This window comes from Halichoeres trimaculatus, unplaced genomic scaffold (assembly GCF_033239565.1).
Source record: "Halichoeres trimaculatus isolate MK-OKI-2021-1 unplaced genomic scaffold, fHalTri1.1 fHalTri1_scaffold_23, whole genome shotgun sequence".
In the NCBI taxonomy this organism is placed as follows: Eukaryota; Metazoa; Chordata; class Actinopteri; order Labriformes; family Labridae; genus Halichoeres; species Halichoeres trimaculatus.
The window spans coordinates 21,159,708-21,175,197 of record NW_027437201.1 but is presented as its reverse complement, the minus strand read 5'-3'; the positions used below and the strand labels follow the sequence as shown (position 1 = coordinate 21,175,197).

General features: G+C 37.9%; 1 protein-coding gene across 1 annotated transcript; it reads right to left on the bottom strand.

The window, feature by feature from the left end:
• Window positions 1-568: 568 nt before the first annotated feature.
• atp6v0cb (ATPase H+ transporting V0 subunit cb) lies at window positions 569-11,327 on the bottom strand. The gene is made up of 3 exons (XM_074663363.1): window positions 11,035-11,327; window positions 2,385-2,568; window positions 569-903 (listed from the first exon to the last, which is right to left on the bottom strand). Exons 1-3 carry the CDS (start codon window positions 11,105-11,107, stop codon window positions 699-701), a joined length of 462 nt encoding a protein of 153 aa, XP_074519464.1. The 5' UTR covers window positions 11,108-11,327; the 3' UTR covers window positions 569-698.
• Between the last annotated feature and the right edge of the window lie 4,163 nt (window positions 11,328-15,490).

Here is a 15,490-nt window from a genome sequence, read left to right as displayed (position 1 = left end):
CACCAGCAACATACTAAAGGCAATCTTAATTATTAAACCAAGAGTTACATCCAGAGGAATTCCAACCACTTATCACAATTACCCCACAGTGCATTAAATCTATCTATATAGATATTTATATGTCTGTATATAATATGTATAATATATCCTGGGGAATTAAAGACTTTTGCTGCATTAAACAGTTCAATGAACAATTTCTTATAAATAAAATCAGTGGAAAAAAATCGCAAGTCCATATACATTTCTCTTTACAAATAGATCCTGGATTAATGCAGATTGTGTCGACTCCCGAGTCGAAGTGGGAGGAGAAAAAGCTGTGCGGCCCTTTGGTCAGCTCTCTACGACCAGAGGCCGGGCTGCCTCAGCCGGCCTCAAGGCCTGAAATAAGTGGAGGGAAAAAAGGAATCTTCATCATACAACTGTTTTGAAACACACACACACACACAAGACAGACGAATCACTACATTGCGCATTTACAAGTTGACTATCAAATCGGGACGACTGTACACATTGTTGAGATAAGACCGTATTCACGGAGCCGTTTTAATTCATTTTTTCCCCGCCGTCACTTCTTTCATCGTGTGTGGCAGAAATTTTTTACAATTTTTTCCCGTTTTACACTTTTTCTCCAGCAGCAACATAAAGGACAAGATCTTGTGGTGGAGATGTTTGGGCGCTTTTCTTTTTTTTTTCTTCTTCTATTTCGTGGAGAGGATGAGGGCGACGATGAGCCCGTAGAGACCCAAGACCTCAGCGAAAATCAAAATGAGGATCATGCCCACGAAAAGCCGCGGCTGCTGAGCCGTGCCCCGCACGCCCGCGTCTCCCACGATGCCGATTGCGAAGCCTGCTGCCAGCCCGCTCAGGCCCACGCTCAGCCCGGCGCCCAGATGGAGGAAACTCCTGGAGAACAGAGAGGAGTGTTAGTCAGCGCGAGGACGGTTCAGGATTGTCAGACATTGAAACATCAGTTACAAAATCTTAAACTGGTCAAAAAAGTTAAGTGGTGCTCTTAACTCTGATGTTTCTGCAAAAAATGAAATCTCATCAGGTGTTTTTGTCTTATTTCAAGTAAAAACTGTCTTATTATACTTGATATGAGCCACATTCATCAGACCAGTCCAGAAAAAAGTCTTATTTCAAGTTATTTAAAGACAAAATGAGGTCTTAACAGCTTGTGAAAAATAATCCGCCAATAGAAGAAGAGAAATTTGATTGAAACTAGAATGTCTTGATACAAGAAACTTTTCTCTTGTTACAGCAATTTATACCTCATTTTTGTCTTTAAAAAACTTGAAATGAGACATTTTTCTGGACTGGTCAGGTGAATGTGGCTCATATTAAGTCTAAAAAGACATTTTCTACTGAAAATCAGACAAAAACACTTAATAAGATTTCAGAGGCTGGTGTCTTTGCATCTCAACTTCTACCTCAAACTGTTTCAACAAAGTTCAGTGTAAATACAGATAGGGATGGGTACCTTTCACATTTGAAATGATACGGTACCGATACCCGGTAACCTGGCAATCCGTACCGGTACTCAACGGTACCAATTTTCCGTACTTTTTTGTATTTATGTGGTAAAAAAAAATATCAATTCGTTTTTCAACTCAACATATTTATTCTTCAATATATAACCTTGTAATGTTGTGTTCATGTCCAGCTTGGAAAATCCCCTACTCTTCCACTCCCTCACAGTCACAAGGATGCATTTAGGTACCTAAACATGGTACCTTTTTGATTCTATGTGAACCGGTACCCGGTACTTTTGACAGAATTCGGTTGATACCCATCCCTAAATACAGGAACTGTGTGTGTAATAAAGATAGACCGATATGTTTTTCAGGGCCGATATCAATGCCGATAATCAGCAGCCAAGGAGGCTGATAACAGATATTTGGGGCTGATATTCATTTGCAGTAAAAGTGAAAATACTGGCATCAAAATTTGGGACAATACAAACTCCAACACTTGACTTTGTTTGAAGCCTTGAAGCATATGTTTTTTAAACAGCTCCCAGGCTCAGCAGCTGGATTATTAAGTTTAATAAACATTCAACAAAATAAATAGCTCCCTTAAGTTTTCTACAGTAAGTCAAGTTTTCCAAAAAATGTCTCTGGGTGTCACCTGTCAGATGGTACTGTGGGTGGGACGATGATAGAGACAGAGAGCGGCTGAATTGAAGCCAAAATAACACTGTCTGAAATTTAATTCCTTTTCAGCCGACAGGTTAAAAAAAGGTGGATGACAATGTGGCTCAAAATGCTAAATATCGGCGCTGATAATCAGGCTTTTAAAAACATTACACTCAAACTTTCCTTTTGCCTCAATGTGTTTTTTAATAACAACAAACGATGTAAACACGTCAGGCGTCATTGACTCACTTGTAGAGGGTGACTTTTTCTGACAGGTTGTTGGCAATCAGCACTGCTACTACCAGGCCATAGATGGCTATAATACCCGCCATGACTACGGGAATGATGGACTTCATGATGAGCTCTGGCCTCATCACGGACATGGCAGCGATCCCCGTCCCGCTCTTGGCTGTGCCATAGGCGGCTCCCAAGGCTGGAGAGACAGAGAGGAAAGATTTAGATGCACAGAAGTCTACAACACAAGGCACAATGAGCAAACAGGGCGAGTGACGAAGCAGAAGTGAGGAGGAGGTGGGGCAGAGGTCCTGACAGATGTGACGGTTTCTCTTCCCCTGTAAAGATTCCAGCATAGCCTCACACGGGGAATTTGCTGGTATCAAAGAGGAAATAACAGATTGACGCAGATTTCAGACCAAAAAAAAGCCTTTGTGATGATGTTTGATGGTTACTCAGCCACTCTTCCTCTCATCATCATTATGGTTTTTGAGACTTTTAATGTGTCTTGGCTGTACGGAGCTGATAGGTGAGGTCAATGTCCAGTTACTAATACAGGGGTCTGCAACCTTTACTTTCATAGGAGACATTTCCTCAGCTCAGTCCTTCCAGAGCCACAAAATCTAATTTAGCTTCACTATAAAGACTGTAAGGTGGATAAAATTAAAACAAAATTAAAATCTAGTAAATAATTATCTAAAAAAGATTTTTTTTTTAATATTTAAAATTGTAAAAATTTGCAAAAAAATGTCAAGAAATTGCAAAAATTTAAATTATTTGTTAAAAAAAGGAAAACTTTTAAAGTTTCCAAAATTTTTCAAAAACTGAAAATGTGAAAAATTTGCAAAACATTTAAATACATTTTTTTTTAAAAAATATTGCAATTTTCCAAAAAACTTTGAATTTTTTTAAAATTTGCAAAAAGTAGAATTTAAAGGATAGAAATTTTAACACATTTTTAAAAATAATCTAAGTTTTTTTTAAGTTTCTAAAAATTGCCAATTTTTTTTAAGTAATTTTAAATGTTAAATATTTAAGAATATTAATAAAAATAATAATTCTAAAAAATGTAAAAATAAAAAATAAAAAAAAAAGTGGAAAAAAATTTATACAACAATAATTTAAACAATTTTCAAAAAAGCAAAATAATAATTCTCAAAAATAAAAAAAAGAATTTCATGAATTGCAAAAATTAAAAATTATCTTGATGCATAAATGAATCCACTTGCACAGAGACCTGATCAGATTTGTCTTGGAGATGAAGTGGAGCAGTGACTACTGATTTAGTCTAACAAAATGTTAAAGCAAGATTTTATTTTTTGCCCTCTGTATGAAAAATAAAAATTCTTTGTTTTAATAATTTTTTTTTAAAGCTACAGGGGCTCCAGAGCCACAGGTTGAAGACCCTTGGTGTTAGTCTAAAAGTTTCCTCCTGAATGTCGTTTTCATCTCCTTAAAACGTCTCCAGCTCTTGTAATTTCAGGGACGACTGCCAGACAGCTGCAGCTGTAAATCACTGGGACTGAAAAAGCCTCATTAGGCTTAAGCACACGGGGAAGTGCTGACATCATTAAAGGAGCTGGATACAACGTTACCAGAAGGAGCATCAGTACAGTACAGGCTCTATAGGAGCTGCTGTGTGTCTTTTCCAAACACACACCAGTCTGTGGGCAGCGCCGCTGTAATGTGACAGGGAGGGAGAAGGAAAAGCTTCATCAGCATTAAACTCTGAGGCTGTGACGCTGAGGCAGAGCGCTCCTCGTACGTCACAGGAGGAAAGTAAAACAGGAAATCAGTAATCACGGTGACCTACAGTTAGAAATGATGTGGACGAGCTGGTTCAACTGATGCACAACAGACGATCGGAGCTTCCAGGCGGGATTGGTGTGAGGAGAGGATGCATTATTTACACTAACAGATCACAATCACCCTCCAGGGGTTTCACTAACTGTACAAGGGCTTTGAGGTATTAAAAATAACCTATTATTCACTTTCTGTTCCCTATGTGTCTTCCTGCGTAGAAACAAATAGAAATTAAACAGCTGCTTTACAAAAAAGAGACATACACATCATCAATAACACCGATTACTAGGCCTGTCACGATTATCAATAAATCAATTAACCAAACGATAAATAAAAACGTCCTTGGTAAGTTTGCCAGCCTCGATAAACTGACTGCATGCATGTTTGTTTTCCTCCTCTCTTTCGACCAAAGAGGCCGAATGAGAAGATGGCTCACTACGTCTATCTTTCCTAACATCGGGGTGCATAGGTTCTATAGCGGATTTAGCAGATTTATAGCGGAGTGAGCATCTGTCAAAAATGCGATCTTTGGGGTGAAGACGGGGCTGCTCGCGCGTACACACGGAGAGAGCTAAAGCGAGCGTCCTGAGGGGTAAGGAGGAAACACACGCTAATAAGAGCGATGGCACGAAAGATACGGTTCTTAAGCCGCCTGCCACAGTCCCAGTGTGGGAATATTCTGTTTTTTATCAAAATGAACTAAGTGTGAGCTCATGAACACCAACGAGCTGATATGTCGCATTTGTTTGAATATAGTGGCGACGAAGAAGAAGAAGGGGAGGTGCAGCGGAGCCTTGTTCTTTGACAATCCGCTCTTACTGAGGCTTTTGGTCGGCAAAGTAAAGAGAAATAAAAACGCCAAATGGTGGCGCTCAAAGACAGATACATTGCTAAAGAAATGCAGCCCTTCAATACGGTTGAAAGCCAGAAATGTTCAAAATGTTTGACAGACAGTTCGGATTGACTGGGAAAAAGTACATGTTACAAACAAGTCAGGAACTGTATAAACTCCCTTTTATTTAGGCTATAGTTTTTATTGTTGTTGTTTTTTTCGAGTTTTGTTTTTTCTTTAGGGACAGGGTCTATGTTTTATTGTTTTTGATCAGTATGAATTATTTTCATTAACATGTATTTTTTTCTAAAAGAGAGTCCATTTCATTTCCATTGTATTTTTTTCTCTTTCTTGTTTGTTAAATTTATTATATTTTTTGTCTTATTTTATTTAAAAGATCCTGACCTTTTAATTACAGTTAAATACTCTTAAGAAATTAAAGGTTCTTGCTTTCGATATGGTGTACTCACTTTATTATCCCATTTATCATAATTACATCAATGAAAAAATGGCTAAAAAAATCGAATGATATTGACAATAATATCGTTTATCGGCAATAATATTTTAGAAAATTATCGTCTTGCAAAATTTGTTATCGTGACAGGCCTAGGTGTTTGGAAGTTTTCTGTTCAGAGGTTAAAAAAGGGTTGTGCTCCTGTTGTTGGGGCCAAACTGTGGAAATATAAACTCAAAAACCTATAATATGTGTTATTTTTTAAGAAAAATGGTTTTTAAAGTTGTTTTTCAAAACTATAAGTATTGACTATGTGAAGATTTTAATGTTGATTTCTTTAATCTCTGTTTTTTGGTAGCTTAATTTCATTTTATATATAGGCTAGGCTCAGATTAGCATCCAACACTAAAAATGTTGGTTTGTTTAAAATGTCTGTCTTGTTACAAATATTGTGTTTTGTACAACGAGTGAAAAAATCTTACTACCTACAAAACAACATACCCTCCTTTGCCAGATCCAGAGCCACGAGGAGGAAAAGGAGGAACGCTCCTAAAAACCTAAATAAACCATAATCCATCTTTTGCAACATCCCAAAAAGCTGTGCGCCAAAACCCAAACCTGGTCTGACGAGATTTTCCCGGCGTGGCAGGTGTGTGTGCTGTGTGTGTGCCTGTTTGCTGTCGTAAACATGTTTGTTTCCTCTCCCACACGGAAAGCGACAGCCAAAAGAAACACTGGCAACCTTATCACAAGATCCCATCACTACAGCATCAGATAAATATCCCTCTGGGTGGTAAAAATGAAGAGATTTCAAGTTTGGTCACACAGTTTCTGCATCCTGCTGAGCAAACATGTGAGGGCTTGTTGATGCCTGTGTGCACTTTGCAAACGCAGTCGTTTGGAGACAGTAAACTTATGCAAAGCAGTTAAACATTAACCGTCTTTAAAGGTAGTAAAACGATTAAAACAAATGTGCAAAAAAAGCATTCTTGGGTTGCTGAAGCGGTCGCAGCTTCATAAGCAGACTCAGTGATGGTGATTGAATCTGAAACGTCTCCTGACACAGTATCTTTGGAGGCAGCCCTGTGCACACAGCCTGAGGTGTCCCACCCTCTGATTTCTCTTCATTTCTTGGGACAATGTGTCGCACGCGCCTGGAGATAGTTCTGGTTCACCAAGAGACTCGCTGTGAGGCCTGCTGGCACGGCTATCTGAGAGGCAGACAGGAAGACAACGCAGGCCAATCTTCAAAATGTGCTCATGGCAGCCAGCCACATCCCCCTGCATTTATCCATCGCCAGGCTGATGTCATCAATACAAGGTTAAAGAGCTCCTGACCATTTATAGAGATGTGTCAGAGCATAACTTGGCACAGTTTTCAGGAACGCACTAGAAAAACTCACTCTGCAACACGATGAACAAACAGACCAACGTGTGAGGAAGGAGACAAACCGGTGTCAGCAATTCAGGATGAAATCTGACAAAGAAAAGGAAAACGCTGGGCAGTTTAACACCTGATCCAAACAGCTGTTTCTCTCAGCGTAACATGTTACCGTCAGTAACGTTATCCTCCCCCTCCGCTCTGTGTCAGCGAGCCTGCCCTCATTGAGGTGTGACAGGTGAGGCTGGATGGAGAGCCACCAGAGTCCACAGGCGACGCCATCCCGTCCTGACGGTTTAACGTTTGATGCATGCCAGTGGAAGCACAACCTCTGGGTTTATAATCCTAATCCCTTCAGCTTAGGTGAACAGCTTTTCCCTGTTTTTTCTTTTTTTTTTCCTCCCTGCAGAATATTTCATGTATGGGATGTCCTTGTGACGTCTTGTGATGTCAGAGCGGGAGGTGCCTTACAGCGAGGGATGATCTTGCATGCAATAAGCCCACGCCACTGACAGCACAGACAGGTCTGCTGTGGATGGTGGATACACACAAAGAAAAGAGAAACAAAGAGAGGCAAAGCGATTTTAAGGAATTAAAAAAAGGGAAGGTCATTGTTGTAGAAATGTTTTCACAACTGCTTCCTGGCTGAAACCTCCATGGTGTAAAAATACGAGGCAGCATGCAGAAAGTCAGATTCACTGAGCGAGGTATTGCATCAGAAACAGGGACGTCCACAACAAATATGCTGCCATCATCAATTCTCCTCAAAGACTGACTGAGACACAATGTGCGCATCAAGGAAAAGGTAAAACAAAGCAAGAAATATCAATAACTACCAAAATTCAACCAGGATGTCTCACTTTAAAGACTCCTGCCACTGTACACAGATGATTTGACTGATGAATTATAACAGGGTATCTGCTAAAATCCTGAGGGTAAATTCAAAACCTTTTTAAGACTTTTTAAAAAACCTTTCAAAAAGTTCAAAGACTTAATCACCACTGAGTTGTTGTTGGCAACCCATCTTTAACAGTTGAAGCTTACATTTATACAGAAATTATGCAAACTGGGAAGGAATAAAGCTTGAAGAACAAATGAAACTAAAGTCAGGTTTATCAACACTCTCACAAGTAACAAGACTTATTCCAGGCCAACTTGCAAAAAAAATAAACGTGAAATTATTAAATCATTATCAAAATTTAGGACATGGGCCTTGTGTGATTTGCTTTAATGTTGTATTTAATTTCTCTTTTTAAAACTAGTAGTAATTTAGCTGGTGTATAGACCTCTCACAATCTTTAATGTTGAATCTTTTTGTAACTAAAATCTGTGTTTTTATTCTTTTCAATTTTGTATTTTCCACTGACTCTAATTAAGTAAAGTAATTCTATTCTATTCTTTTTTACAACTTTACTGGCCGAATGTTTAACGTCCTAATCAGGGGACTGTCGCAAGGAGGATAATAGATATTCATGGATATTTTTGAAGTCAAAGCTTGAATACCTATAAAATTTAATACCTCCACAATTAAGACTTTTTAATACTTTTTCAGACCCAGTGGACACCCTATATAAACAGACAGCAGCAATCCTTGAATGGGAGTAATGGTTCAGCCTCGGGTCAAACAGCATCTTGTGAGAGTCACCTGTTCTAGGCCGGGCATCGCTAAAGGGGAAGTCCAAGACAGGACGTTGTCAGCAGACTAATAAAGCAATCCACCTGACACAGCGTCACCAAAAATGCTTATTATGCAAAATATCTCAGTACAAAGATATGAAAATGAATTAGGGCTGCATCCATCCAACATTTTAGTATTCGAGTATTCTACTGAAATTCCATCGATTAATCGAGTAATCGGATAAAACACATTTTTGTTAAGTTAAAGAGCAGTTATTTTTCAAAAGAAAATTTATCAATACGTGTTTTCATATCAGTCTCAAAACTCCAGAAAAGAAGCTAGATTTTGAAAAAGAGGTAGCTTGAGGGGTCTGAAAACTCTCTAAATATGGCGTCAGCTCTATTTGAAATGCCACTCTCTTATCTTTTTTAAAATTAAACGATTCCTCGAGGCGGAGAAAATTCCTCGATCATTTTTTGTAATCGAGTACCTCGAATAATTCGAGGAATCGTTTCAGCTCTAAAATGAATAAGAACTGATTTATAACTCCATATTAAAAAAAACTAAAATAAATCACCTCTTTGTTTCTAACTGAATTATTTACAGTCAAAGCTTTTAGCTACAGTTTATGGATGAAAAAAGCATCACACAACAAACAATGTCCTTTAAATGACACCACAAACACTAAGATCCTTAAAGCTGAAGTCTGAATCACTGAGTCTCCCCGTCCACCCCACCACAACCGTGTCCCTGCTTTGTGCCAGCATGATCCCCTCCCTACCGGCTAATTCCCCAGCTGTCACTCCTTCACCACCACCACGGACCAGTACTGCTGCTAGCCTCCAGGGACGCCGCAGCCGCCACCACGCTGTCCTTTCCTTTCGCTACAAATTAAACCTGAGCTGTGACAGGACCAGCGCTGGCTTTGGCAAACGGCAGCTGCTGTTCATTTCCGGGTCAGATCAAGAACAGTAGCTACAAAAAGCCAAGTTCCTTTTCTTATAGATAACAAAGCCTTTTAATTCAAAAGCAGTTACTGGGACAAATTAATCTGGAACATTTCTGAAATTTTGAAACCAGAAGCTTAGAAAGAATTGAAAACCAGATTTGAGTTCAGCATGCAGCCAAATCTGATTTGCTGAAAGACGATTAGAAATTCTGTTTGCTCTTTGTTCACAAGTCGTTTTCCCAGGTGTGATGGACTCAAAAATAACATAATGTACGGACAAGTCACCAAAAAACACACATGCAGGTCAGATAATGCAAAAGGCCTCAAACTCAATCCATTAATGCTAGTTTTCCCTCGCTTGTGGGTTTCTCACTGAAGCTCCATCCATCTCAACAGCCACCCTGGTCACATGAAGGCCTTTACTGGAAAAATATGACACCAAAGCTCATTTAAAACATCAAAAATGGTAAACAAGGCGAGGAGTGACTGAAGTAATATGACCAACTATAATAAAGATGGTTTCAAAGTTCATTCTCTGTGCCACTTCTCATCTCATCATCAAAAACTAAACTATCCATGAGTGTATTTTAAATGTTATTCAAAAAACAAAGAATATCTTAGCAATATACAGATAACTTGAGGATAAATATGGTTAATTTTTACTAGATCAGTAGCAAAACGGCAACTCCGAGTCAGAAGTCCCATCATGTGATAATCATGTGACCTTGTGTCATTCTTTTCAGCAATAAGGAAGTTGACCAGCTGATCGGGGTTTCTACAGACAGACAAGCTGTGAGAACAAACGAGTGTCATGCCATTGTTTGAAGTAAAAATAAAGAAATCTGTATTACACAAATGGGAATCGATGGTAGAAAGTTGACAGATGGTGCTCTGTGGCTGGACAGCAGCACGTCAATTCAATTACTGTGGGTCTGTGGTTGCTGTCTACCTTAGAGAGGCAGTTTAGCATCCAAAAATTTCAATTTGGTTGGTTTTTTTTAAATTAAAAGGAATAATAGTAGGCCTTAAACTCGTTATAATGAAACCAACTTCCACATTTAAGTATGTGGCAGGTAGACAAGCAGGAAACGGTTGCGTGGAAAATGAAGTACGTGTCGAAACCTTAAAAATATCTGTCAGTTAATAAGCCCTGCTGATATAAAACCATATTTTTATATATTTTTATATATTACAGTACGCACCATCGCCCGTTTAATCCTTAACATTTAAAAAAGCGCCAACGTTGATACGGACGTAGCTAACAGAACAGTGCTAACACCAAAGCTAACATATGTAATCGTCATCAGCTAGCTACGTACTCTTCGTTAGCATCTGTCAACTGTTATCGATATGTGCAGTATTAATTCACGTTTTTACACCTAAAATCAAACTCAAAGAATCAATAAAATCATTATTTACAATATCAAACTGAAAAGTGTTGATATGTGACAGCTCACGGTTAGCTTTGCGATAGCATAGCTAACGTTAGCGGATAGCTTGTACCAGTGGTTGGTGAGATAAAGCAGCCTGTTTGGAATTTAAATGAATGCACACAGGGTTAGAGGGAAAAATACAGAAAGATATTTCAGTAAACAGCTAAAGTAGGAGATAAAAAGTGAGATAGTTACCGCTGAAGACCATAGCCGCAGAGGCTCCCATCACTCCGAAGAAGGGAGAGTATTCGGGGCTTTCGGCCGACATTCTTACTCACTGAATATAAAAATAAACTAAATATACAAAATTAATTATGAGCGTGGACGCAAAAATCGCACTTTGCGAATCCTTTCGAAGGCCACAGGCTTGAATTGAATACCCGAGTTTACAGAGAGAACCGTCTGGCCACCTAACTAGTAGTGTAAACGGGATAGTCACGACTCTTCTGATAAATACCCGGCGCAGCAGCACAAAATGGCGAAGCGGAAAATGTATCACCTGACTGGCCGTATGGATAAAACCTATCATCTGCAGGGTGTGGGGGGCGTACCGTCACCGAGCGAGTTAATGATAAACAGAGATTCAGTGAAGCGTAATACACTCTACGTGTTTGGATTGGAATAGAAAATTAAATGTAACACACAGGGAAAATATTTTACATATTTATTTAATTATTTATTTCCGGAAGGCCACCCCTATCGGACATCACTTTGGTGTACTCCGCTGCAGGCTCCCCCTTTGATATCTACGCATTCACCTTTTAGAAGCAGGAGGGTAAAAATATGGTACACAGCAGAGATTTGAGACATTTCTTTTAAATAGATTTGAATATAAATGTTTAATTCACATTATAAACTGATAAATGAGGCTCAAAGAGAAAAGTGTGATGAAAAAAATATGAGTTTTTGCTTAACAAATCTCTTTAAATGACTTTAACTGAGAGAAAAGAAAGGAGACCCACCCCTTCAACCCACCAAAAACCCACAGACCTGATTCTGTTCATTCTTAAAGAGGGGTAAATGTTGATATAAAAATAGTAAAAAATAAATAAATAAATAAATAAATAAATGGTAATAAAATAAATAAATTTATCAAATAAGAGAAAATAGATAGCTAAATAATAATAATAAAATATGACTACATAGAAAAATAAATCAAATTCAAACATGCGGCCAAAACAAAATTTGAGGGAATTTTCTCTGTTTTTTGGGGGGAATTTTCTTATATATATATATATATATATATATATATATATATATATATATATATATATATATATATATATATATAAATTACAAAGACCATTTTAATGACTTGTTCTAATCTACTTTTTACAAAAAATGTTAAATAAAAATAAATAGATTTAAATATAAATGTTTTATTCACATTATAAACTGATAAAGGTGACCCCTCTAAATGCTGGAATTTTCTGTTACATGTGTCTGCATTTGCACAATGAGACCCAAAGAGAAAAGTGTGATGAAAAAAATATGAATGGTTGCTTAACAAATCTCTTTAAATTACTTTAACTGAGAGAAAAGAAAGGAGACCCATCCTCCACCCCACCTAAAACCCACAGACCTGATCCTGTTCATTCTTAAAGAGGGGTGTATTGCATTTACAACAGATTCCTGACTTGGATGTCAGGACAAATAATTATACGTAGACTAAACCAGGACTCCACCATGCAGCATAGGGTGTTTTTACAGTCAGCTGTGATATGCAGCAACGTGGAGCGTGTCAGTGAGAGAATTTGAGGTTGAGTGTGTGTGTGATGGTGGGGGAGGGAATCTGTGAATCCCCATTTCACTGTATAGCTCCCAGCAAGTGTAGGCTCAGAGATCCAGAAAGAGGAGGGGTCAGGATAGCTGGGACACCATAGGATGGATGAAGAGTGTGTGTGAGTGAGTCAGAGGGAGCTCGTGCAGTCCCCATGCCTCCTCCTCCTCCTCCTCCTCCATCCATTCCTCCATCCTTCTCCCTCTCTGCATTGCCTGGTCTAGTCAGCACCAGAGAAAGACCCCTCCCCCTATCACTGAAAAGCCCCTCCACTCGTGATGCAATTTCTACAGCAGCATCAGAGGCCTTCTCCCCTTGAAACACGCTACACAGCGATCATCCACTCCACTGACACATACAGCTGCAAAAATAGATCATCTATAAAACACGGATGGTGATCATTTCTGTGTGTTGATGCTAATTAGCATTCAGTTACATGCTCCAACTTGATCAGCCGTGTGTTTGTTTTAAGTGTGTGATCACAGTGATTGGATTAATGAGTTTGTCCTTGAGGGACATCGATCAGGAAGACCAGATAGCGCCCTGTAAGCTGACCTTTCAGGTCCAGGTTGTTTAGGGAAGGAGAATAAAGAACTGAGAAATTCTCACAAGGTCATGATGAAATCAGGATACCATTCAAGATGCATCCACCGCCATCTGTTCAGGTATGATGTGATCAGAATACACAGATAAGCATTAATGTGATTACAGGTCTGGGTACCTCTACTTCACGTAAGATCAGACCAGGACACAGTTCATCGATAAGCTGTTTAACACATATCTAACCTTTAGATCAAAGAAGTCAAAGAGCTAAGTTAGAGCAAGGTTAGGTCGTTTTGTATGAACTTGTTCCAGTTTGACAAACAAGAGGCTTTTATTCTGCTTTGATTTTCATCATAAATTACCCGTTAAAGTAACAGTGCAGAGCAAATTAAGAGTTAAGGGGTAAATGAAGTGTGGATTTGAGCATTGGACTGAATCTACAAAACAATAGTAATAAAATAAATAAATCTAAAAAAAACTTTAATAATAATAACAACAACAACAACAATAATTATAATTAAATTAATATGTAATGGTTTACCCAAAATATAACTGTAAAGAAAAAATAGTAATAAAATAAATAAATCAGACAAATAATAGGTAATAAAACTTAAAAAAAAAAAATTTAAAAAACAATAATAATAAAAAATAATAACTATAATAAAAAAATATAATCAAATTAAACTAAATAGGAAAATAAATTTAATTCAATAAGGGCAAAAAAAATTGAGTGCATTTCTCTGTACCTCTCATTGTTGAATGTTCTTTTCTTGGGAGGTGAAATTTTCTAATAATTTTTTTTTTCTTTTAAATTACAGATCCTTTTTATAACTAGTTTTAATCTATTTTGCAAAAAACATTAATTTAAAAATAGTAACAAAATAAATAAATTAATTACAGAAATAATAGAAAATAAATAGTAAAATAAATAAACAAATAAATATATAGTAATAAAATAAATAAATCGAACTAATAAAATAAAATAAATACATAAAAATAATAATAAAATATTACTACATAGAAAAATAAATAAATTCAATTATGGGCACAAAAGAAAATTTGAGGGAATTTTCTCTGTACAGCTTATTGTTGAATGTTTTTTTGGGGGGGGAATTTTCATATATATATATTTTTTAATTACAAAGACCCTTTTATGTCTTTTGTTTTTCTTAAAAATTATTCATTTGATTTTGTTCCCTAAAGTTAAGACAGATTTAGATCAAGATGCCTTTTCAGTACCACAAACCAAATTACAAATTTCATTTTGTGAACGACAACATTGTTTGTCGAGACGTCCTTAGTCTGCTTCCTAATCCCCCTGTCACCTCCCTTTGTTATCCAGGAGTCAGAGGGGCTGTCCGAGCAGAGACCCGTCTCAGTGTAGGGTTAAACACTTAAGCATCTTACTCCTTCAGGCTGGGGAGCGTGGTTTTCAGGAGATGCGCCAGACCAACACCCAAAGGAGGCTAAATATAGACGTGCATGTGCGATTAGCAGAGTGTGAATCCTGAATGGACGGCAGAGTCAATGCTGCAAGGAAGGATCACTTCAGTGCTCTGCTTTCGAAGACTGTACCTTTGTCCTAACACTGCTAATCAGATGTGTGGTTATCAAGCTGAAGTCGTTAAATCAACTGATAAATAAAATGAGATGTTAAACAGAAAAGCGTAAAATCAAACACACAGCAAACAGGAGGGTCTTATTCCTCTCACAGCACGGCTGATATATTCATAGTTTCACTGACTCATCTCTGCCAAATATTTTCCAGTCATGCAGTTTTCTGTCAGCTTCCACAAAGCAGACACATCCACAAAATGTCCAAACAATAAATAGACTGTGGTAAGAAAAGTGTGTGAGTAATTCAGCTGTCACAGTGTTAGTGGTGCAGACCTAGACCAGATCTTTAATGTGCCTGCCTGAACTAGGAATGGGTATTTTATTTAAGTTACAATCTGCAGTGCTGAATATCAATCATGTGCCATCACTAACAGCCAATCACATGGCAGCAACTCAATGCATTTAGGCATGTAGACATGGTCAAGACGATCTGCATCAGAATGGGAAAGAAAGGTGATTTAAGGGACTTTGAACGTGGCATGGTTGTTGGTCTGAGTATTTCAGAAACTGCTGATCTACTGGGATTTTAACCAACAACCATCTCTAGGGTTTACAGAGAATGGTCCCAAAAAGAGAAAACATCCAGTGAGCAGCTGTTCTGTGGGACAAAATGCCTTGTTGATGCCAGAGATCAGAGGAGAATGGACAGACTGGTTGGAGCTTATAGAAAGGCAACAGTAACTCAAATATCCACTGGTTACAACCGAGGTC

What these genes read in the sequence shown, in the direction of transcription:
- atp6v0cb (XM_074663363.1), bottom strand. Translation starts at nt 11,107, where the DNA reads ATGTCGGCCGAAAGCCCCGAATACTCTCCCTTCTTCGGAGTGATGGGA. An exon ending in TGCGGCTATGGTCTTCAGCG is followed by an intron (nt 2,569 to 11,034) that starts GTAACTATCTCA and finishes CTGTCTCTCCAG; the next exon opens with CCTTGGGAGCCGCCTATGGC. An exon ending in GAAAAAGTCACCCTCTACAA is followed by an intron (nt 904 to 2,384) that starts GTGAGTCAATGA and finishes TCTGTTCTCCAG; the next exon opens with GAGTTTCCTCCATCTGGGCG.